General features: G+C 38.0%; 1 protein-coding gene across 1 annotated transcript; it reads left to right on the forward strand.

The window, feature by feature from the left end:
* Window positions 1-1311: 1311 nt before the first annotated feature.
* Window positions 1312-24747, forward strand: LOC110611197. The gene is made up of 10 exons (XM_043955097.1): window positions 1312-1418; window positions 4093-4562; window positions 20577-20695; window positions 21164-21276; window positions 21694-21772; window positions 22004-22032; window positions 22611-22704; window positions 23056-23145; window positions 23253-23439; window positions 24234-24747. The coding sequence occupies exons 1-10, from the start codon at window positions 1312-1314 to the stop codon at window positions 24632-24634; spliced, it is 1689 nt and encodes a 562-aa protein (XP_043811032.1). The 3' UTR covers window positions 24635-24747.
* Window positions 24748-25842: the final 1095 nt, after the last annotated feature.

The following is a 25842-nucleotide window of genomic DNA, read 5'->3' on the forward strand; positions in this document are numbered from 1 at the left end:
TTGCCCAAATCTTTGGATAAACCTCCAAAAAATAGCAAAAAGTACACCTATTGCGGTAAAAGAAATAAAATCAGATCCCTTCCTTAAAAAGTATATGATCTCACGTATTTCAATTCAGATTTCACGATATGATTTCTCCAAAAATTAGTAAATTTCCGTACCTCTTATAAAATAAATCAAGAGAATTATTTCGTTAAAAATATTTAAATCAAAGCTTTTTAAGAAAGATTAATGATGATTTTGTTAGGATTAAGCTATAAATACCACACTTTCGTGAATGGCAAAAACATCCCCTCTTATGGCCGACATATCCTCTCCTCTGTAGAATTTTTTTTCTTTCTTCTTATGCTTTCTTTTAGCTATGTGTGACTAATATTTTTAGTTCTAGTTGGAGATAGGTTGAAGTTTAAGTTGAAATTTCAGTTTTTTCATAGATCGTGAGATCTAAATATTATTATTTATCTTCATTTTTCTAATATTTATGCAATTTCAATTCTTCTTCTTATTATTGCTTTGATTAATAGGGCTCATTATTCATATTTTCAAGGTAATATATTGTTAGTTTGTATATTTTAAATCTGTAATAGCTTGAATTATTCAACAATAGCTTAACTGTTAAGGAATTGCATGATCTAACTTAAACTCACTACTGTAATTTAATTTGCGGGTTAGAATTGAGTCTCTCTAATTTTTAAGGCGCTTGGTAAATTAAATTTAATAGACATTATTTGAGTTGTTTGTTGACTAGGACTAATTAGCGAATATTTTCTAATTAATTTACACTTAATGAGAGATTGATTATGTGAAACGTATTTTATAACTAGAACTAATTTATTAAAATAAATAAAAGATATTTTTATTTCTATAATCAATTCTCACAAATTGATCTTATTCTTCAATTAGAATTTATTTACATTTGATTTTCCCGTAAGATATTTTTAATTTTTATTTACTTTTGATAAAATAATTTATCGGTTCAAAAGTTGGCTTTAGGTTTTGAGTAAATTAATTTATTTCTAAGTATATATCCTTATTAACTGTATATTTGAAGAGAAATATGTTATTATATACGTTTAAATTTTATTTTGCTATGAACACTTTATTTTTTAATGTGCCGATTTTTTTTAAAAGTAAAATTAATAGTTGTATTAATAAAATTCCATCAAACAAAGAGAGATATCATCCCAAACAAAAAGACGATTATACCTAATAGATTATATAGTTAAAATATGAGCAGTTAGAAATATCAGTTCTAGAGTCTAACAAAAATTTATAATCATTCAAAATTAAATCAAGTTTAAAAATGTCTAAATGTGGAGACTGAAGAGTCTGAATTACTTGCAAACAGTTCATAAGAATACAGCCATTAAAAGACAAAAAATTCCGTCGCAAAGAGCAAACAGTGACGGAGAGCTAAAGTTTCAATAACTATCGGTGTACCATTACCTTTTGAGAAACCAGAAACACCACGTTGAAATATACCTTCAGAGTTTTCCACAATAAAATCGTAGCCAATAAATTCTTGAACTTGAAACAAAACCCCATCAATTTGACAAAATTAATTGAAATTATCCAAATTTGAAGACACACGAATTTGGAGAGGAATGCATTCAGTATCACGAGCAGGGTTAGAGAAATAAAACAAGTTTCATAAACAAGTTCCTGCCCTAATATAAAGTAGCAGTGGTATTTCCATGTAAAGCACCAATACGTTGAGCAATTTTTCAATCCAATATATGATAGATGACGTTTTTTCACAAGATGAGCTGTTGAATTTTGCATCTGGTTCCATAATAAAAAGTTTATTGCTGACAATAATCTCCATACACAGACTATTATAAAAGTTTTTCAAACTTGGCTTAAGATTTCAAAATCTGCAATAAAAAATTTAAAAAATTATTATTAGGCTTATTAGGCTGTAAATCTCCTACTCTCCCTAACCTCCAAACCTCATTTGACACATGACAATGCAACAAAATATTATTGACATTTTAATCTTCTTATCACATTTAGTATCTACATTCACACCCCTTTACCTTAAATTATTCTTTGTACGCAATATATTTCTACAAGCTTTCCAATATAAATCTTTCACTTTTGAAGAGCAATATATTTCTACAAGCTCTCCAACATAAATCTTTCACTTTTGACGAGACAGAAACATTTAAAAAATTAGTCAACAACTCACCCATTAAAATAGTTTATTAAATTAGAAATAGTTGTGATTATACTAAATTTTCGTATATGTTCATTCAAGGTTTTAGCGGATGTATTACTATATGATTTTTTTTAATTAAATATTAAATAAATATTTTATTATAAATTTGTGAAAATAATATTTGAAATTTTCAGTAAAATGGATTATTTTACATAATTAAAATTTTGAGGAAATTGAATAAAAAGTTAATATACAAAATAATTAAATATCATTATAAATTTAAAAGTAAAAATTATATGTTTTATCCAATTATGTAATACCTCTTTAAAATATTACATCGCTTTGCATCATTCTCCATCCCTTTGCATCGCTGAGACTTATAAACATTTTATTTTCTCCACATAATTTCAAGAAAAAAAAAATTAAATGAAAAAGTAAAAAAATTAAAATATTAAATTATCTTTTTAAATTTTTACTTGAAGTTGGGTTTTAATCAAATTTTATTGAAAATTTTTTTATTTTATTAAATTCTAATTTCTTTTTAATTAACCTTTTAATTTTAAAATTTTAATTATTTCTTCTACTTTAATTTATATTAAATTAGTATTTTAATTTTAATTTAAAAAATAAAATTAAAAAATGGAAAAGAAAATTTTAATTTTAATACTTTTAAATTCTAGCATTTGATTTTTATAAGCACTTTTAATTTATATCCTTGGATTAAAATTTGTTAAAGTAATTTGTATATTTTAATTTTAGACTCCATTTATTTAGCGTAAGTTTTATATTTTTTGACGTTTTAAAGTACTTAAAAAAATTAATTAAGGAGATTTCATTTATTTCATAAAAAATAAAAAATATTTTTATATTTTTTAGCGTTTGAGACGTTTTAAAAATTCAATTAATAAAAAATATTTTTCTATATAAAAAAGCTATTTTAAGAAAAATAATTTTATTTTATTAAAATTATTATATATTTATTAATAAATTTTATTTTTTAAATTAAAAGTAAATAATAAAAATAAATTATTTTATTAAAAAGTATTTTTTAAATATAAATTATTTTCTGTAAATAAATAGAGTATTAAGAAAAATAACTTTTTTTTATAAAGATGAAGTTATTTTTTTACCCTTAAAATTTTTATTAATTTTTTTTATAAATTTATTAATAATTTTTTAAAATTAAAATTAAATAATTAAAAATAAATTATTCAGTTAAAAAATATTTAAAATATTTTTTAAATATAAATTATTTTTTAAATAAATGAGGCTTAATTATTAATCCTTTAATTTTTTTTAACTATTAAGACAACATTTATTTTATGATAAATATTTTTTATATTTTTAGTGTTTGAATTACTAAAAAAATTTAATTAATAAAAAATATATTTTAAAAAAAAAATAAATTATTTTTATGTCTTAATATCCTTATTAATATTGTATATACATTAACAAAATTTATTTTTTAAATTAAAATTAAATAATAAAAAATAAAATATTTTATTGAAAAATATTTTTCATAAAAAAATATAAGTTATTTTTTTTATAAATAAATGAAGGCTAAATTAAAAAAAAAAGTCCACAACTCAATTCGTTTGTTATAAAAATAATTTATATTTTAAAAAATATTTAATATGAAAAATATTTTTTAATAAAATAATTTATCTTTTATTATTAACAAATTTATATATAATGATTTCAAAAAATGAAAAATAATTTATTATTTTAAAAGAAATTTAAAAAACTAGTTTAAATTTATTTAATAATAAATATATTTTTTATTAATTAAAATTTTAAATATTATAAATATTTAAAAATATAAAAAATTATTTTTTTAAAAAATATTTTTTATAAAACAATGGAGCTTTAATATCCAACTTTTCTTTTATCTCCAAATTTTTCTTTAATTTTTGGCATTGAGTCGAGAGTTTTAGAACCCTATATAAACCTTTAATTTTTGCTGCTGTGGAGAAAAAATACGGAAATTTGAAGTTAAACATCAAAACTCAGGCAACAGCCTCTGCTCCAAAGTCCACCACCCAGCTTCTCCCTCGCCAACGTCGTTCCCAAATCCACCGAACCAGAAGTTCACAGAACCAGTTCCTTCTCTCTACCTCCACGACACAGCTCATCTCCGTTCTTTCACCAACCCGACACTCTCCATCTCCGTCTCCGTTCTTTCAAGGAGATCCACATCTTAGTTGCCTGTCACGCCTTCTCCACCATCATTACCATTCCTTCACCTCCGAGACCTCGCCGCCACAAGCAGCAAAACCATTCCCTGTCCCTTACTCTCACGCACCTCCTCTCAAAATCCGACGGTCCCAGATTCACTTTCACACCCAGAACCTCTCCTTCAACACGACAACCCTCATTTCTGTTCAAGCCACAGACTTGGCCGTGGGTATAATTCAAATCCTTGCATTTTGATTTTAGGATTAGGTTTCTGTAAAGAGTTTATCCTTTAAATTTATATGTTATTTTTGTATGTTTACTGAAATTCTCTTTATGACTGTTTAAATATGATAATGCTGTGGATTAATTACTTCAAAATGAGGGGTTTGTTGTCTTTAAGTTTTTCTCTTGTTCCATAATTTCAGAACTCTTGAGAGTGGTGAGTATAGTTGAGTTGTTTTGTGCAGGTTAATATTTCATGAACATACCGTCTCTGTTTGAATGGCTAGTTATGTTTTGTTCTGTGATTACGTGCTAAATATGTTAATACCACTGCTTTACTGTTACTTTCCATACATCGGGTCTGACTTTATCTTGGCTTATGGAGCTTGGTTGTATTCAAGGAAAATCTTAGTTCAAAGAGGCGCCTCTAGAACTATATTTATTTTATTCGAACGGGATGAGTGTGCTTAATAATAAGTTATTTGAAGAGGGGCCCCCTTGGATTACCTATTGTTATAGCTTTTCGAATGCTATTTCACAGAAGTAGCTGGTTTTCCATCACTTGTTCACCAACCAATTGTTGGAGTCCTTCCTCAACTTTGGTCTTATGGAAACAGGTAAGATTCTATATCTTATATAATATCATGTTTTTAAATTTGCTTTCAGAAGTTGGATTACATTGTGATTTGATCATTGATTCACTTAATTACCTTCGAGGATTTTTCTGCTGATCTATCGGTATATTAGTTGTGAAAAATGAGATTCATTTTCAATTTGTATACTGCATTTTGTGATTCCGTAATTTGTTTGTTTTACTACTTGTTCATCTGTTGGGAATTTAGTTTCTATGGGAAAATTATCTAAGTTTGTGTTTGGATTCATTGATGTGGATTTGAAATTTGAAATTTAAATATTAAATTGCAATTTTATACATGCAATCATTTAGTAGTATATTTGGTATCAATGGAACTAACTTCAGCAGAACTTTTGGCTTTAGCAGAGGTGAATTAGGGATCAAATGAAAAGGGTAAACTTCACAAATTTATAAATACATATGCAAGTGCATATTTTCCATCAAGATCAAGTGATGAAGAATTCAATATTTGGAGGGAATGAGATGAAAGAAAAGAAGATACGAAATCATTGATAATAGAAAGAAAACCTGGAAAAAACCATGTTTGAAATTTTAAACAACCAAAAAATTTCATTATAAAAGAATTATGCTATAATATTAAATTTAGGTACCTTAGATTAACTAGGAAGATATGGATGTCAGACTTACATTAAAAAGTCGTCAGGATTTGGGGGCAGAAAACACCCAAATCCTTGATCAGATCATGTTTCTTTTCTCTCTCTATTAAATTCGACTAAAATGCAATGACCCACTTTTCCAGTTAGAAAAATGAGGCTAAAACACCGTCCTATCAATCCGCTCCTCCTTTCTTGTCCTCCTCCTTGGTTGTTTTAGCCTAAAATGATATGATATGTGTAATTGATTTAGAGAAGATTACAAAAGTAGAGTATTATTTTATTATATCATTTCCAAGTTCTCCAAGAAAAACAAAGTAAGGTTAAAAGAACATGATTGTGGAATTGTTGGGGGGTGGGGGCTAGAATTGGATGGAATCTTTGAAGAATGAAAGGGAAAAAAAGAAAGAAAAAAGGAGAAAGCACCACAGACACAGAGCTCTCTCAATACAACAACTTAGAAATTTGCCTTTAGATTGATTTTACAGTAGTATTTAACTAATCATTCCTTGTTTCTTGTATTCCCTCTAACATACACCATTTGTGTATTCACAATTGGCTATCCCACGAAATGACATATTGCCATGTGGATCAGATAGTATATGAGCTTATTGGTTGGAGTTGAAAAATTAGATGAGATAGAGTTGTGAGTTGATTCTTTGCCCTGCAAAACTCCTGCTTTTTAAATAGGGATTTTAATGTTATTATAGCAAATAATAAATATGTGTAACATTGGGGTGTCAAGCTATATTTCTTGTAAGATTTATACCAAGAGTTATTTTTATTTAGAATAGTTAGTGTTCTGAAAAATATAAAAAATTATTATAAATAATTTTACAATTTGTGAAATTTATAATTAAACATTATATATCAAATAATTAAATATTTTGTAAAATACTTACTTGAAATGTCATCAACTATTTCTTTAAGAAATAATATACTGAAAATACATCACAGATATAGAATCTTTTATTGAAATTACAATAATGTTAAAATAATTACCAACACTATTGTACAAACACAGATATTAAGTCTTCACACAGAAAATACATTTCATATATATAGTCACAAATTCTTATCTCTTAACATTAGAAGACCCATCTTACAACTATTTTATAAAAATATTCTATAAAATAATTAGAATCTTTTATTGAAATTACAATAATATTAAATAATTACCAACGCCGTTGTACAAGCACAAATATTAAGCTTGAACACAGAAAATACATCACAGATGTATAATCACACCTTCTGAGCTTGCTTTCTCACTCCTACCTTAGTTGGAATAATGTCTAATAATAAATTACCTAAGTATACATATATTAGCTGAACCTTAAAGTGTATGTTGAAGGTTTCAACAGATTACTTATAAAATCTAGTCTTTATACAACCTTAGTAATATATAAATAACTAACACTATCAATGGACCTTGAAGCTCAGTGTGCAATACACTTTAAATAAAAAGATATTTAGCAATACCTGAATGGTTTTCTGTAACTTAAAGTTTTGAAGTTGCTTTGGTGCAATAATTGTACTCTGAAGTGAGCTGAACCTTATTAGAGTTGCTATGGATTGGAGTCTATCAAAGAACGTGCTTTGGTTCAAATATCAAGTGGACCTTATTGACTTAAAGCATTAGAGTGTACCAATGGATGTACTTTCACAAACTAAACATGCTTCACTTAGAGAACAAATAAGAATTTTGTATTTGAACATGCTTTTGTACGTAGTGAGTGAACCTTATTGGACTTGATTCACAAATAGAATTTTTTTTTTAAATAATTATTTTAAGAAATAAATATAAAAAAACGTCACATCTGTGTCGTGTAAATTAGTTTTTTATTCTAATTGAGTTTTTTTTTTCTTCTTGTTGGAGTTGATTCACAAATAGGAAATTTTTTTAATATTTATTTTAGGAAATAAATATCAAGAAGAACATCACACCCATGTCTAGCAAAATTAATCTTTTATTTTGGGAAATGAATAGCCAAAAAAACATCACATTCATGTATAGGAAAGTTTTTTTTTCTTCTTCTTCTATATTAAATAGGATATTAAATAGTTGTGGTAAATAATAAAAAAAAGGAAATAGCCAAAAAAACATCACACCCACGTCTAGGAAAATTAATTTTTTATTCTAATTTAGTTTTTTTCTTTTCCTATGTTAAACAGGAAGAGTAAATTATATAAAAAGTGGAGGGCATTACAGGGAATCCTATTATTTGCTCCTCCCTTCCCACATTTATATATATTATAGATATATTAAAGAATTTTTTGTAATAAAAATTATTAAAGATAATCTTATAAATAATTTAATAATAATTTGCTCTATTTTTTTTTAATGGTAATGATTTGCTTTTCGACAAAACAAAAATGCATTGCGAATTATATAAAATAGTACATAAGCCTTTGGATCTATGGGTTAGATGGATTTAGTAAGGGATGATAAATGTTCAAGCAATTTATGTCTAATTCGATCTAATTAAATTTTGTTAAGAAGAATTTTCATACATATAATTATATTTATATATGTGAATTTTTCATATTTAAGAATTAATATATCTCTCATATTTAGATTTTATGTAACATATGTATCTAAATTCTTTTATAACTTAAAAATATTTTTTGTATTGTGATGACCGCTGGATTTCCTCACCCCGGTCTGGGGCCAGGCCCGCGATACCAGCCCATTATCCAGAGGCCCTCAAGCCTCACACACGCACCAGGTCCGGTCCGCTCACTCTAAGACCGAGCTCCAGTCGATTTTCTCCATCAGGCCGGCCTAACCCCTTGGGCCCGACCAACAGATCTTCCCTGGGCTCAGCTCATATCTTATCTTCCGGTCCAGCCCGGAATCAGGAGGGAGACCCACCCGTCCTTCATGTGGGTCCATCCGCATGCGCGCCCAGGAAGAGTCAGAGGCCGTTATGCACAAAGCAGGGATCTGATATTCTCGTACGTCCAAATCAATGTGGCAGGGACAGGTGGCTTAATGATAGGCGGCTTGTTCCACGTCACTAGCGGACAAAAGAAGACAGATAAAAGGAGGAGGAGTCTCCTCTAGGTCTAGGCATTATTCACTATTACAGAACTTCTGTAAAACCCTATTTTCTGGATCTCAGATCATCAACTGGCGCCGTTTGTGGGAACGAAGGAGATCTTTTCATCGCCGGAGTTCCACTCTTACAATACCCACTGAGATCCACGATGGCTAATCATAATGAAAACAATGTCGTTAACACTCCAAATGACCTGAGCTCTGCCCAAGAGGGGCAACAGTTCTCCTTTTCCAGTCCTACAACTCCAAACAACCAACCACCCATTCCTTTCAACCCCTCGCCAAGCTTGGCAGGGAGTGTGCCCGCCACTGCCTTGTCCAACTAGGACCTCCAAACCATCGCCCTCCAACTATAAAACACCGCCCATTGGCTGGGGCAACTAATGCAGCAAAGGGGCCTCAGTACCCCTGTGAATGCGTCGTCGGTAGTAGAGGAGCCCCAGACCAATGAACCTCAACCTACCCTCAACCATCCCCAAACAATTAGCCGAGAAACCGGAGAAAGGGGGAGAAGAGCTGGGGAAGAAGAAGACCCAGAGGCTAGGGTTCATGGAAGGAGGGTGAGAGAGATGATTGAGAACGATGGGGCCGATAGTTATTCCGCCGGAACAACCAGGTGGACAAGGAGCGAAACGGAGGAGGAGGAGTACCACCTGGAGAAGAAGCCCAGGCAGGAGGAGGAGAATGTAGACCAAAAGCTGCAGAAAATGAGAGAGCAGCTCTTGGCCGAGTTGAGATCGAAGGATCAGGATCAAACTCTCCTGCCCACTTCTTCACCCTTCTCGAAATGGGTGCAGCAGGAGACTGTCCCCAAGAAGTTTATGATGCCACCGATGGCGGCCTATGACGGAGCCGGAAACCCCCGGGAGCATGTCTTGAACTACAAAACTTTCATGGAGCTGCAGACTTTGTCAGATGCCTTGATGTGCAAGGTATTCCCAACGACGCTCTTAGGGCCAGCACGGGCGTGGTTTAACAACCTTGAGGCCGGAAGTATCAGCAGCTTCGGAGATCTGGCCACTCGTTTCATCAGCCGGTTTATCGCCGGGGTGCCCGCAGATAGGAAGACGAGCTACCTGGAGACGATAAGGCAGAGGAGAGATAAATCGCTCAGGGAGTACGTAGCTCGTTTCAACACGGAGGCCCTGCAGATTCCCGAGCTCGATGAGGGAAGGGCGGTGGAGGCCATGCAGAAGGGGACGACCTTTGCTGAGTTCTTTGGCTCATTGAGCAGGAAGCCTCCGACCTCACTGGCCGAGCTGATGAAGCGGGCTGAGAAATACATAAGGCAGGATGATGCCTTGGTGACAAGCAGGTTCGCCAGAGGGCCGACAAATAAAGGGAAAGCCCTGGAGGAAAAGAGGCCGGAGAGGCACGAAAGGAAGCATGGCAAGAGGCCTGAGCCTTACAGACAGCCCTGGGAGCGAAGGGACCAAAGACCTCTCCCTCCTCGGGTCTCAGAGCAGAAGTCCCTCCCTCCGTGGGTTCCAGAGAAGCCGACTCCACTCAATGCCTCTAGAGCCGAAGTGCTCATGGCCGTCCAAGACAAAGAGTTCCTCCAATGGCCCAGGCCTATGAAAACGGAAGCAAACCAACGCGATCCTGACAAGTATTGTCAGTACCATCGTACGCACGGCCACGACACCAATAACTGCTTCCAGTTGATCACAGAGATCGAGAGGCTAATAAAAAGAGGGCACCTCAGGAACTTCGTGAAAAAACCGGAAGGATAGAGGCCTCAGCCCAATCCGGCAGCCCAAGTGCCAAAGAGAGCAGGAGCTGGACCAGTGAATGATGGGTCCTGTGTTGGGGGAATAGGAGGTCGGATGAGCCGTAGAGGGAAGAAGAGAAATCAAGGGGGGAAAGCAGCAGTGCCGAGGTCATGCAGGTCGTCGAGCACTCCCCAGTGGCCATCACTTTCTCTCCGGAGGATGCTCAGGGTGTTCAGATGCCTCATGATGACGCCCTTGTCATTGAGGCCGTCATCCACAACTATCGGGTGAAGAAGATCCTAGTGGATGACGGGAGTAAGGTCAATCTGTTGCCATACCGGGTCTTCCAGCAGATGGGAATCCCTGAAGAGCAGTTGGTCCGGGATCAGACACCGGTCAAGGGGATCGGAGGAGTCCTAGTACCTGTGGAAGGGAAGGTGAAGCTGGTCCTCACCTTAGGCGAAGCTGGTCCTCACCTTAGGCGAAGCGCCAAGAACTCGCACACATTATGCGGTGTTCTTAGTGGTCAAACTCCCATTGAGCTACAACGCAATCCTGGGGAGACCTGCACTGTTTGACTTCGAGGCCGTCACCAGTATCAGATACCTGGCGTTGAAATTCCCAAAAGAGGCAGGGGTGGGAGTAGTCCGGGGTAGCCAGGAAGAGGCGAGAGCAGTGTACTTGGCTACAGTGGCAGAATCGAGTTCGGCCGAAGAGAAGCTCGACTCAGAGGTGCTAGAGGTCAGGGATGAGAAGAAAGAGGCCAGAACAGAGCCGGTCGGAGAGCTGGAGAGTTTTCCTTTATCAGAAGCAGAGACAGACAAGGTCTTCAGCCTCAATGCCGGCCTCACTGAAGAATAGAAAACTGAAGTCATGACCCTGATCCGAGGTCACGCATCGAGCTTCGCCTGGAAGCCTTCTGACATGCCCGGGATTGACTCAGAGGTGATGACCCATAAGCTGAACGTTCTCCCCGACGCTAGACCGGTGAAGCAGAAGAAGAGGGTGGTAGGAAGGGAGAAGCAACAAGCCACCAGGGAGGAAGTACGGAAGTTAGAAGAGGCAGGCTTCATTAGGGAAGTCATGTACCCGCAGTGGTTAGCAAATCCTGTATTAGTCAAAAAAGCCAATGGCAAATATAGGATGTGCATAGATTTTACTGACCTGAATCAGGCCTGTCCTAAAGATTGTTATCCCCTCCCTGATATTAATAAAATGGTCGACTCTACGGCTGGTTTCGATTACATGTCTTCTTTGGATGCTATGTCTGGCTATCACCAAATCCCAATGGACAGGTCGGATGAAGAAAAGACCTCGTTCATAACAGAAGATGAGACCTATTGCTATGAAGCCATGCCTTTCGGGCTGAAAAACGCCGGGGCAACATACCAAAGACTAATGAACAAAATCTTTAAAAATCAGATCGGCAGAAACGTAGAAGTTTATGTAGACGATATGGTGGTCAAAAGCCCAACTTTCCAGCAGCACGTGGCAGATCTGAGGGAGGTATTCAGGGTGTTAGAACAGTGCAGAATGACGCTAAACCCAACAAAGTGTGCCTTCTTCATTAGGGGAGGAAAGTTCCTGGGATACATGGTGAGTGGGAAAGGCATCGAGCCCAATCCGGAGAAAGTAGAGGCTATACTGAATATGCCCGAACCGACCTGCGTAAGGGACGTCCAGAGACTGACTGGGAGAGTAGTGGCGTTAAATCGCTTTATGTCAAGGTCGGTAGAGAAATGTTTGCCATTCTTCAAGAAGTTGAGGAAAGTGCCGAACTTCGAATGGACAGAAAACTGCCGAGAAGCTTTCAGAGAGCTCAAAAGCTATCTCAGCTCGCCTCACGTGCTCAGTAGCCCCTTGGAAGGAGAACTTCTGATATATCTGGCAGCCTACGAGCAAGCAGTCAGTGCAGTATTAGTAAGGGTAGAAGAAGGAGAGCAGAAGCCTGTTTTCTATGTCAGCAAGGTGCTCAAAGATGCCGAGGTCAGATATTTGAACATTGAGAAAATGGCATACGCTCTATTGCTAGCAGTCTGGAAGTTCAGGGTTTACCTGGAAGGTCACCAAGGAATAGTAATGACAGACCAGCCTCTGAAGAAGATTCTGCACAGACCGGAAACATCAGGTCGGATGCTTGCTTGGTCCATTGAGATTAGCCCTTACTGCCTGAGGTATCGACCTCGGACCGCTATAAAATCTCAGGCCCTTGCCGACTTCATAGCAGAGTGCACATTCAACGAAGGGCGAGGAGAGCCATCTTCAGAAGCATCAGGGAATGGGAAAGAAGGAGAACCTTTCCGAGAATTCAACTGGAAGTTATATGTAGACGGGGCATCAGGCGCTGGGGGTAGTGGCGCTGGAATAATGCTTAAGGGACCTGGAGAATTTAAGGTCTGCTACGCCCTACGCTTGGAATTCAAGGCCTCCAATAACGTGGCGGAGTATGAAGCCCTAATAAATGGGATACTGGTAGCAATGGAGGTAGGGGCAACCGACCTCGAAGTGAATAGTGATTCCCAGCTGGTGATCAATCAGATAACCGGGACATATCAGGCCAGAGACCCAACCATGCAGAATTACCTGGCAAAGGTAAAAGCCATAGAAGCTGAGCTCAAGGGTCGGGGAGTCACAGTTAAATACCAAAGAATACCTCGAGAGGAGAACGAGGAAGCGGACCTGCTTAGTCGGTTATCTAAGGAAGAACTAGAACAGCTCCCTGATGAAGTATACATACAGCATGTCGGCACGCCTGCTTTTAATAAAACAGCCACTGTGCTGCAGATAGAATAAGGCCAAACCTGGATGACCCCGTACCTGGAATATCTGGAAAAAGGAAAGCTCCCTGAAGACAAGGATGAAGCAAGAAAGATAGCAGCTCGTGCTGCTAATTACCAAGCGGTAAGGGGGACCTTGTACAGAAGGGGAAAATCCAGCCCATGGCTTCGGTGTGTGAGTCCGGAGGAGGCAATAAAGGTAATGGAAGAGATACACAGGGGAATGTGCGGAGCTCACGAAGGAGCAGGAACACTGGCTAATAAAATATTCAGGCAAGGGTACTACTGGCCCACGGTCAAAAGAGAGGCAGAAGAGTTCGTTCGGAAATGCGACGTATGCCAGAGGTTTGCCAACGCCATCAATGTCCCGCCACTCCTCAGTCCAGCATATCCAGCCCGTGGCCGTTCTCACAATGGGGAATAGACATCCTGGGACCCTTTCCCAAAACCACGGGGCAGAAAAAGTTTGTAGTGGTGGCTGTGGAGTATTTCTCGAAATGGCCAGAGGCGGAGGCAATTCCCACAATCACAGCCCGCCAGATGATAGATTTTGTATGGGGACACATCATCTGTAGATTTGGCATACCAAGGGTGCTCATCTCAGACAATGGCAGACAATTTGACTGCAGCGCCTTCAGAGTGTTTACGACAAACATGGGCATATGACACAAGTTCTCTTCAGTGGCCCATCCTCAGACCAACGGTCAAACAGAGGTCACCAAAAGAGCTATCCTCCAGGGATTGAAGAAACGGCTGGATGGGGCAAAGGCGAACTGGGCGGAAGAGCTCAACAACATCCTGTGGGCACTCCGAACTACCCCCAGAACGTCCACTAAAGAAACGCCCTTCGCACTTGCTTTTGGCACAGAGGCCGTAGTCCAAGTCGAGCTGCAAATCCCCACTCATCGAGTCCAATTTGCTAACGAAAGCACCAACGATGACAAATTAAGGAGCAACCTGGACGCTCTCGAAGAGGTTAGGGAGGAAGCTCAAATCCGAACTGCCGCTTATCAACAACGGGCATCCCGTTATTACAACCAAAGGGTCAGGGAAAGAAGCCTAAAGGTGGGAGACCTGGCCCTAAGGAACTTGGAGGCTACGGGAAAAAGAGCGGCAGTAGGCAAGTTGGCACCGACCTGGGAGGGCCCCTTCAGAATAGCAAAAGTGGTCAAGCCAGGGGTATACCGAATTGAAAATATGCAGGGAAACCCTGAGTCCCATGCCTGAAATATCCAACACTTGAAAAGGTACTTCCCCTGAGGTATCGTCAAATGTAAAAGATTTATTGTATTTCAGAGCATGATAATAAAATAGACGTTGATTATAGTCCTTATTCATTACTTTCTCTACTCACACTGCTTTCATGAAAGAAACAAAAAAGAAAAAATGAAACAGGCATAAATGCCAAAGACCTCAGTGAGATAGGTGGCCGAGCTCCCAAAAGGCCCCCGGCACCACAAAACCGGCTGAAATAACGAAGCGACAGTAAGGCCGATGAGCCCGAATCTTATGCAAAAACCCCAAGGAGGTAGAAGGCCGGCGGATCTCAAAGATCTCCCGGAGCAAAAACGGCCGGCGAAGATCTCAAAGATCTCCCGGAGCAAAAACGGCTAGGATCCCGTAAGATCTCCTGGAGCAAAAACGGCCGGCGGGATCCCCAAGATCTCCCCGGAGCAAAAACGGCCAGGATCCCGTAAGATCTCCTGGAGCAAAAACGGCCAGGATCCCGTAAGGTCTCCTGGAGCAAAAAACGGCCGGCGAGATCCCCAAGATCTCCCCGGAGCAAAAACGGCCAGGATCCCGTAAGATCTCCTGGAGCAAAAAACGGCCGGCGGGATCTCCAAGATCTCCCCGGAGCAAAAATGACCAGGATCCCTGAAACACAGCCCGTATGAGGCTCGACAAGAAGGCAAGAAATTAAGCATGGACCTCGCAGTGAGGAAGACGAAACTCTGAGCTCCTGAGTCCGTAACATAGATAGCGCAAAAGCCTAAACAAAGAATAAGAATCCGAGCTCCTTAATCCGCTGAAGGGACGGACTCACGACAAAAGCAAGAGACCTTGCCCACAGCTCGGATTAACTCACAGTAAACAAGCATTTAGCAAAAGTGACCCTGAGAGAGGAAAACGACAAAAAGCCGAGCTCCCCATCCCAGTGGAGCACACAGCCCAGAGTCGGTCCGCACCGACTGACAAAGGGTCACTTCAAGAGGGACTAGGTATCCGAGCTCATAACCAGAAAGAAAGGTAAAATCGTCTAAAATGAAGCCACGCAGTTACAAATGAAAGCTAGGGATTTACCCCCTCACCACTCATGTAATAAATGCTGAGGAGGTAAAGGGGCAACTCGAGGAGAAATCCAATGGTTTGAGCAGATGAGACCCTACCTTCAGTCCCTATCAAATCAGAACTAAAAGCAAAAAGGCCAGCCCTGCTCATCACCTTAAAAGGTACATGATCTGACTTATTGTTATTTAAGCAAAGGCTATGTGCCCGAGCTCATAGTAACGAAGTGATAAGAGAAAAACGAGGATGTCCCTGCGAAAATCATAAAAACTTGTAGGTCGAGAGTTTAACCCACTGTTAAAAACAGAGTTCACGGGTATGGCTAGTCCAGCTCAGAAAAAGCTTACGGATAAGAATGCCTTAGTGAAATAAATAAATTTATGAGTCAAAAGTTCAGTAAATTGGTAGAATTTCAGCTTTGACGGGCTTGAAGACAAAAAGGAAAAACTATACTGTGGATTCCTTAGAAAAATTACGAAGCATATAGTTTAAGTGTTTCATTTCTGATAAGTAAAGATAAGAACGGCTCAAGTATAGACGAAAAACAAGAAGTAGTTCAAGTAAACGAAAATAAGAATTCATTAAAAGAAAAATGTATGACAATCTATTCTAATCATCTATTCTACAGAAGGAAAAACTGTCCTTAAAGGACTTACATGTCTAGACACATTATCATCTACATTTACATCACTATCATCTACATTATCTGCATCTACGTTATTTACATTACTGTCTAGGGGAGGCCCAGCACCCTCCTGCTCAGACCCTTCAGTGCCTATGAAAAGCACGATCTCCTGCCCCTGGGGGCCAACATCTTCATCTTCTAGCTCGGGTTCTGCCCCAGAAGACTCAGCTGCAGTATGAGAGGCCCCTTTGGGCAAAGGCCTGTCGTCCTCCCCGTAAAGCACTTCCTCACCGTCAGAGTCTTCCTCCTTAGCTCGGAGCTCTGATAGCGGGGTGGAAGGAGCAAGCCTGGCTTCCCTCAAGCCTCGGTTGAAGCTAGAGACGAACATGCGGAAGCCTTTATTCCATATGGTCGTTTTCATCTCATCAGAAGCTTTATATTCTGCAAGTCGCCTCTCGCAGGCCTCAGCTACCTCGGCTTTTAGTTCCAAAGAATTCTTGTAATCTTGGAGATAAGCTTCACCGGCCTGCTGGATCTCATTCTTCAGCTCGGGGGACTTCTTATACTCCCTTAAACGCTTCTCGACCTCCAGGTGGACCCTATCCTCGGCTAATTTGGCCTCTTCAAGCAGGGCTGAGCACCTTGTCTCCAGGGCTTTGACTTGTTGGCAGAGTTGCTGATTTTGAAGTTTGGACTCCTCTGCCGCCAAAGTCAAGCCCTTAACGCTATCAGCTTGCTTACTCAGCTCCTGCTTCAGGACCACAACCCGAGCTACGACTTCACTCTTTTGAGCCAGTACAGCATCAAATTTTACCTTCAGCTGCTCATACTGGCGCTGGGCCTCCTCCTTTTGGCTCACGGCCTCGTCCCTCTCACGCATCCACTGTGGAGGATAGCTGCTTCAGAACTTCCTCACAACGGACCTCTGCTGCAGCTGCCCTCTCGTCAGACTCCTTGAGAACCCTCCGGGCGTGAGACAACTCCGCTTCCAGGGACTGGGCATGCTTTTGCGCCTCAACTGTCTCTCCCTCAGCCTTCTTACGGGCCTCCAAGGCCGCGTGCAAATCAAACTGGAGGGACCTGTAGTCCTCCCGGACAGCGGCGAGATTGCCCCGGGTATTGCTGGTCGTGGATAAATTCTCCTCAAGGCGCGCCTCTTCGATACGACGGTTCACAGAGTCCTTGAGAGCGCGATCCGGGCGTCCATCTCCATGAATATGCCAGTAACCTAGTAAAAGGGAAAACAAGTAAGGCTAGGAGGTAAGGAAAGGCAGAAACAAATCAAGAACAGAAAAGAATCAAGCAAGACTTACCATCAGGAGCATCTCCCTGGCAGTATCCCCCAGCTGCTCTCTGGACCGAGCTTGGAAGGCCACCTGCTCTTGAGTAGAGCTGGCCAGGTGGCCAGAGAGAGCCAACAAGCGAGGGTCCGAAGCCTGCGTGACTCCACCAAACATTCGCTCCCGGATTATTTCAGCGACCACGGTCGCCGGAGACTGATGGGTGATGTCCTTTGCGTTCAGGATATCATTATCTGGAGCAGAAAGCAGGGGCACCACCGAAGTCTTCTTCTTCTCGAGCGGAGGTAGGGCAGGGGCAGTACGTCCGGAGGCCTAGGATCTCTTAGGAATAGGGGCAGGAGCGTCAGAGGGAGAAGGACGCTTACTCCCGATTTCCTTGGCCGCGCCCTGAGGAACAGCTGCTGACTTCCTTCGAGGAGGAGCCCCCTCCACGGGCTCAGATTCAGCCCCCTTCGTAAGGACTACCCTAGAAGAGACTTCCTGGACATTTTGTCCTTTTGGGTCAGCCTCAATTGTGTCCCTTGGGCCCCCCTCATCGGTGGGGGCAATCTCCAAAAGCTCCACAGAGACGTCAGCAGAGGACTGAAGATCATCCGTCCTCATGAGCTCGAGGTCTTCAGCTGATTTGGCAGCAGTCTCCGGATCCCCCTTCGCCTTTGCACCAGAAGCCCGCTGAGACCTAGAGGCTTCAGAAGACCGGGGAGTCGAGCTCGACCTGCCGCGGCAGGATGGCCTAGCAGACCTGGCTCCCCGGGTACTTGGTTTGGGAGCTCGGGAGGAAGGTGGAGCAAGAGGCTTACCCATCGTCCTGGTAGAAATGGTCTTGGCCACCTCCTGGGTAGCCTCTTTCACCGATCGTCCAGATCGGAGAGTGTCCAGAGCAGCGTTCATACTCTCGCGAGACAGTATTAGGTTCTTTGGGGGCTTGATCTGCTCCATCTTTATGTCGGAAGCTGCAAAAGTCCAAAATCAATACAAAGTAAGACAACCTGTCACACAGATCACATAAGCAAAATGACACAGCTAAGTGGAGTAAAGTACCCGCGTCTCTAATATCACGAAGATTAGACACAAACATACACTTCTTGACATCATACTTCTTTTCAACAGAAGTCAGTCGAATAAACCCAACCTGCTCGATAAGGCTCAGCTGGGGCAGGTCATTGCAGTTCAGTGAAACATCCTCCCATGAGAGTTCTAGGTCCCAAATGAGCCCGGACTCCTTCTTGAGCTCCACTACTGCAAAACCCTCCATCCAGCCCTTTATTGAGTCTTTATGACCCGAAAAGATTGAAAGTCCCCCGCGAGGGGAAAAATAATAAAAACCCTGGATTGCTCTGACTAATCGGAAAAAGGAGACAAACAAATGCACCGTGGGCGTGAACCCCCAGCTCAGACATACAGATTCAAAGGAAGACATGAACAAAATGGAATTGGGAACTAACATCCGAGGGGTTATTCTGAAGTACCGGAAGACCTCGGTAAAGAAAGGAGAAAAGGGGAAGGTTAAGCCAAACTCCCTTTGTTTAGCGAAAAAGACCAGGCTAAGATCCTGTTGGGGGTCAACCAGGTCGGAAGGAGGAGGATCAGGGAGAACAATCCTCTCGTTTGGGTAGGGGGCCCGGATGCGAAAGAGAGGGGTATCTAAATACTCCTTAGAAAAGAAATTTTTCAGTACGGCCGGAGTGATATTGGACTCTACTCTTTGGACTATCCATGGAAGAACAAAGAGAAGAGCGTACCTTGAAAGTGGCTGGGGTAGAAGGACGATGTAGGCAAATCGCACAGAAGACAGAAGAGAGCAAAGGTTTCGAGAAGACAGAGAGAATTTGAAATGTGAAACAGTAATGAGATGAAAAGTTGCTCTGCACAGCTTTGTCCTGGGGCGGCGCGGTCATTATTACTCTCGATATTTACCCCCTCGTCAGTCGGGCAATAACTGACGAGAAGGTAAAGGGGCAATTGATGACCGCTGGATTTCCTCACCCCGGTCTGAGGCCAGGCCCGCGATACCAGCCCATTATCCAGAGGCCCTCAAGCCTCACACACGCACCAGGTCCGGTCCGCTCACTCTAAGACCGAGCTCCAGTCGATTTCCTCCATCAGGTCGGCCTAACCCCTTGGGCCCGACCAACAGATCTTCCCTGGGCTCAGCTCATATCTTATCTTCCGGTCCAGCCCGGAATCAGGAGGGAGACCCACCCGTCCTTCATGTGGGTCCATCCGCATGTGCGCCCAGGAAGAGTCAGAGGCTGTTACGCACAAAGCAGGGATCTGATATTCTCGTACGTCCAAATCAATGTGGCAGGGACAGGTGGCCCAATGATAGGCGGCTTGTTCCACGTCACTAGCGGACAAAAGAAGACAGATAAAAGGAGGAGGAGTCTCCTCTAGGTCTAGGCATTATTCACTATTACAGAACCTCTGTAAAACCCTATTTTCTGGATCTCAGATCATCATATTGTAAATAAATAAAATTTGAATATCACATAGAATCATAAACTATAAATTACTAAATGATATATTTTATTTATATTATTAATTAAAAATATATATGAATTAATTAGAGTATTTTTCAATTAAATAAGAATTAGAATTTAAATAGCTTTAAAAATTAAAATGAATTTTAAATGAATTTGAGGGATTTTCAAATATTACATGAGAGGGTTTTGTATTTGAGCAGAAGTTATTTTTGTGAATACCCAATTCATGATTTGCTAATGCTGAACTTATAATATTTTCGGTTAAGTATTAGCTTGAGGGTGAATCTGTAATTTATTGGTTGAATTTTTATCTCATATTAGGGTTCAATTTTGAGATTACATATTTAATTGCTTTTCCGTGTGGCACATTCTTATTAGACTACCTATCTAACCATACTGAAGTACCGGTCTAACCGTACTGAAATAGCCATAAAACCCTAATTTTTGCTCAATTAAGAAAAACTTCAGTATTTGGTTCTAATTTGTCCACAATTTGAGAAATTCTAATGGGCACTGAAATTGAAATTGCAGAGGATCGATTGAAATCTTTTCTTGCGCAGCTCAAAGCAGAATGTGGGGTCTTTGAAAGAATTGTATACAAAAACAAAAACCAGCACAGAAGAAGCTCTTATTTTCAGTATCTGCTGAAGGTAAAGAAATGATACTTCAAATTTGGAGAGGTTTACTATTCTTTTCATGTTAACTATTTATGGGTTTTGTTTGCTTTATATAAAATTGAGAAAGTGAAATAAAACTATGCAATGTTGTGTCATTTTTGTTTAGGGTGAGGTTGCCTTCTATTGAGCTGATGGGAAGTTTGGATTTTCTTTTTCTTTTGAATTTTCTTGTTTGCCGAGGTCAAATTGATACTTGGATGCTCAAAAAAGTGAAGAAAAAAATACAAAAATGTTTTGCTCTGAAAATTACTTAAAATGATCTGTGAGTTGCTATTATTGGTTCAGTGGTTCATTGAAAAATTATAACACTGTTCTAAATTCATATTTCAACTTGGTTTTCTTTCATTGCATTTTCTGCTCTTATATGGAGAACAGATTATCTTGTCTTTATTCTTATATATATCTTTAACTTGAGCTTATACATTGGGAATGGGATTTTAGGTGAGAAGAGATTTGAGGCTTTTGCAATCAGCCAAATTGGATGAGTTGCTGGATTCCTGCTTTCATGTTATCACTGGGAGAAAGCCTCAGCAAAAGTTGCATTTTCTGGAAAGGTATATTTTTTATATTTCAAACATACCATTGGTTATCAAGTCATTGCATATATTTTCAGCGTGCTGGAATATGAAGCATGGTGATATCAACAGGGTAAATTTTTTGGGAAAAATTAAAGGAAAAGACTATGGAATGAAGGATGGATGCTTTGTTAAGCTAAATAAAATTATGCATTTGTTGCTTATAAAAGATTTTGAATAATGTAACATGTGCATGTATTCTCAAACCAGTAGGGAAAATTTATGTTTTTCTATGTAAAGTTCACCAAGTTTAAAATGTAAGGATGCATGGCCTAGGAACTTAGACACTTGTTATGGTACCAGATATTTTTTTTTCGATTTATGGTACAAGGTTATTCCTTTTTTCTTGAATATGGATAATATTTTGAAAGACCTAATTAAAATTATTTGTTACAGCTTGAAGTGGAGAAAAGTTGACCGTGGAGTACCTAATTTTATGGAGCGACTTCTGGGAGCTGCACGCATATTATCTCAGGTAGATGTCTTTTCATCTTTTTCTGATTCCACGTGATTTTATTTATATATATCTATACCAGCTGTATAAAAGCAAAGACATTTTTGATAAATCAATAACCTTTTTTTTGTTTCATGGGTTTCATTCTTTGATCATATGATCTGTTGGAGATGATAAAATTTTTGCTAATTGACTAAATAGAGTTATGGTAGATGCTGAAACTAAATAATCTGTTCTCTTTTGCTGTTGCAGATGGTTGAGCCAATGCTGAAAGCAGCTACGTATCCGTCTTTAGTTCTTCTTTAATAGGATAATCTTTTTTCAGTTCTTCAGTAATTCCATGTATATTATATATATTTTAGATTTCTTCCTATGTGTTTTGTGGTTTTATTGATTTGGTGAATTGAGTGAATATTAATTTGCAAATGTAGTGCACCATTCTCTATTTGTCCTTGACTTCAATAGGTGAGTCGTGTTTCATCTATATAACCGTCTGGTTTAGTTACCTATACTGTAACTTACTTTACATAAAAAGAGAAATTAAAAGTATGGTTGTCAGCTGTTTATGATGCCATTGTAGCTAGAGATTTTTTTTTGGTCGAATTTTTTGGGATATATTTTTTTTCTTTTGAAATGGATATTGCACACTCCAACTAATATGCATGTAATGTACATGTTATATTGTGCACTTCAATACAATTTCCTTGTATGTCTTTTATAGACCTTACCTGTTTATCGATAGGCTTTTGTTTACCATTGTTGTTTGGATGAGCTCCGTTTAACTTTAGGCTACTGTTCAAAGAGCAGCCTAGGCCTCATGGTTTCTTCCTTTGGGACTTTTCCCTTAACCATTTTATAGTGAGGTATCCGTTTTGCTTGCACGTTCCTTTTTTATGGGATTTTCTCTTACTATTCTGGCTCTGCTCGCACGCCTCCGGGTTTTGGTTCAGCAAGTAAGTAATCCTTATATTCTAGAACTATTTATTGCAGTGCAAACTAAGTTGTGAGAAAAAGGCACAGTTGGTATATAAGGAAGAAAAAGCTTGAACACTTGAGAATTCACATTACTATGGGGAGCATGTTGCTGCTGCATTTAGAAAATAATTCACCAGAACAATAGATGTCAAATAGAGTTAGTATGTAGCATAGATGATTGAAAGCAAGTACAAAGGGGGGTCGGTTTTTTTCTCTAATATTTGTTATGTTTCAAATTAGTGCAGTATATGGATCATTAGATGATTGCTGTGTGTGAAAATTGTGCTGTTGTTTTCTGACTGAAACATCCATATGGTTTTCTCCTACAGATATTACTTGATGTTGTTTCAGTATTCAACACGGTCTATTCTCTCTCCCAGAAGAAGCAGTCTATAAAAATAACTAAAGAAGGAATTGAGGTTGGTCAGAACCCTACATGTTTTGAAATCCTTCTTTTTTAAAAGCTTTTTAAATATCCTTTTACTTAATCTTAGTTTCTATTCTATTTTATTTAATATTGATGCAGGTTTTTAGAGAGTATTATCCAACAAATAAGGAGTTTGTCACTTTAGAGTGCGTATGGGATACAGACAAGTTTGTGTTACTTGAGAGAACACAGAAAAGCGATACAGAAAGTCAAGTTGGGACTCTTGGGGAAGCTTCCATTGAAACAGCAGCTCTACAGTATAAGAGCATCGAGTCTTTCCTTGGAGGTGAGAATATCTGCAGCATCATCCTCTTGTAATGCAGCAGTTTCTTTTAATAGGTTCTTTCTCCAGTTCCACAAGAAGCACACCCACATAAAAGAACCTAGATAACCCTCTGCCCAGTTCTCTTTATTTGTATGTTATTTTGAGAAAACCAGTCTCGTCTGTGAGTTTTGGAATGCATCTTTGCATGATCATTCTATAGCTCCACTGGTTTTGCATGCAACACTTTGTTTTATACGGGAAGATGATGTGTCTGCCTGAACTGATTTAAGCTTTTGCAGTGCGATATATGCCTGTTTGCTACACATTCAAGGCTATGAAACTAGCTGTGTGTTTTTTCCATCTATATGCTTTCTTGGTGCATTTGAAATAGTGAATATGTAGATCAGCAATTAGGCATTAATTAACATGCCTTAAATTAGAACCTTGGCAATATGCTAACATGACAAATACCTTGGAAAATATACAATCTTTTCCTATCAACTGCTTAAACTGTTCAACGTGCATACAAGTTGGGGAGAACAAAATCCTTGATGCATATGGCGTGAGTTTTTATCAAGGGGTTGCTATTTGTCAACTATATGCAATTGCTGTAGTGATTTTTGGGAAGTTCTAGGCATGGGCTTATGATTTATAATATTCGCTGTCTTTACATGTTTTAGCACCTTTTTTTACTCTACTTCATTGTAATCTTAGATTGCTACATTCTTCATTCTTTTTTTCCTTCCCTTAATATTTTTGCTGCCTTTATGATTTTGTTGCTATATTCCCTCATACTACTTTTTTCGGGATACAAGATGATTCTGACTTTGAGGACTTGAATGAGGGTCCTGCCAAAGACGGAGTGGACAGGAAGGAAGTTGAAGGTGGTGTTGACCTGGGAGATAACCCAGATAATGCAGGAACTCCAGATGAAAAACTCCCACCAGAAGGTGACATGCTTCCAATCTCAAGTTCATCTCCAAGCTCTAAAACTTTGACACCAAGGTCGAGTTCAGCATCTGTAGCATTTGTCTCGGTTAAAAGACCTGCACCCTCAACAGCAGCATTCATCTCAGTCAAAAGACCGGTAACCTCAACTTCTAGTACAACGGGTACAGATCTTCATTCTGCAGAATCTGAAATGGACAGCGGCAACAAAGAGGAATCATTTTTCAATTTGCTCACTGGGGGAAGCCTTAAAGATAGTCTATTCTAAATTTCTGATGTTTAGATCAATCAAATGGGGTAATTCCTTTGTTTAAAAAGATGTTTCACACACATGCCAAATTTTGGTTTAGATTTATTAAGAGGAGATTTCATCTACTTGTATATATGAGGTTAAAGAGGAGTTGTTCTTTGTGCTTGAGTGAGCGTATCAGGATGCAGAACGAAATGAAAATACAACTTAAATATGAAAATAAAACATAATTGGTACAAATATGCCACTTGTTAGTTTTCATTGGCTTCTTTTAAAAACCACTTTCATATAGGTATATAGAAATAAATGGGCAATAGAGTTTGAAATTGCAATCTCTATTTGCCAATATGAAATTTTTCTTTATGATTTTTTTGTTTTTTTACCAATATAATCACAAAAGCTCTAAAATATGTATATAAAAAAATCAGATATATTATATTATTATATTTTTTAATTAATAAAATAAAAAATGTCAGACAATTGCATATGCGAGAACCGCATATAGATCTGATAATGAAAAATTTTAGAATATAAAAATTAATTTAATTTGTTACATGATAAGTTTATAATACTATTCCTCATTACTTTTCTTCATTTTATTTTTTTATATATGTTAAGAAATATAATTTTTTATTAATTTTTTAATTAAATCCTTTTAAATATATTAAGTTATATTAAATATTAAAAGATTTTTTAAAAAAATTTGTAAAAATAAAATAAAATTAAGAATAAATTATACTTTAGTCCTTAAATTTTAATATAATTAATAGATTGATTCTTATATTTTTAAAATTAAACACTTAAATTTTTATATAATCATTTGATTCAAATTAGAGATTTCTTATTTATAATTTCTATATAATCATTTAGTCCAAATTTGAGGTATTTCTATCCATAATAAAAAAGAAAATAAGTATTTTAAATATTTAAAATACCTTCACGGAATTTTTTTTTAATATAGATGAAAATTTTATATCGTATAAAATACATTTTGATTCTTTAATTTTAATATAATTAACAGACCAATTCTTATATTTTTAAAATTGACTCTTTAAATATCTCTATATTTAATTTATCTAAAATTATAATGGTTTCATTTATTATAAATATTAATTTGAATTGAAATTAGTGGATGATCCAACTCTTTCTAAAAGTATAATTTCTCTTTAAAATACTATTTATAAAAATTTACAATCTATTTAAATTTATTTAATATCATTTAAAAA

The sequence above is a fragment of the Manihot esculenta genome, chromosome 3 (genome assembly GCF_001659605.2).
Source record: "Manihot esculenta cultivar AM560-2 chromosome 3, M.esculenta_v8, whole genome shotgun sequence".
Classification (NCBI taxonomy): Eukaryota; Viridiplantae; Streptophyta; class Magnoliopsida; order Malpighiales; family Euphorbiaceae; genus Manihot; species Manihot esculenta.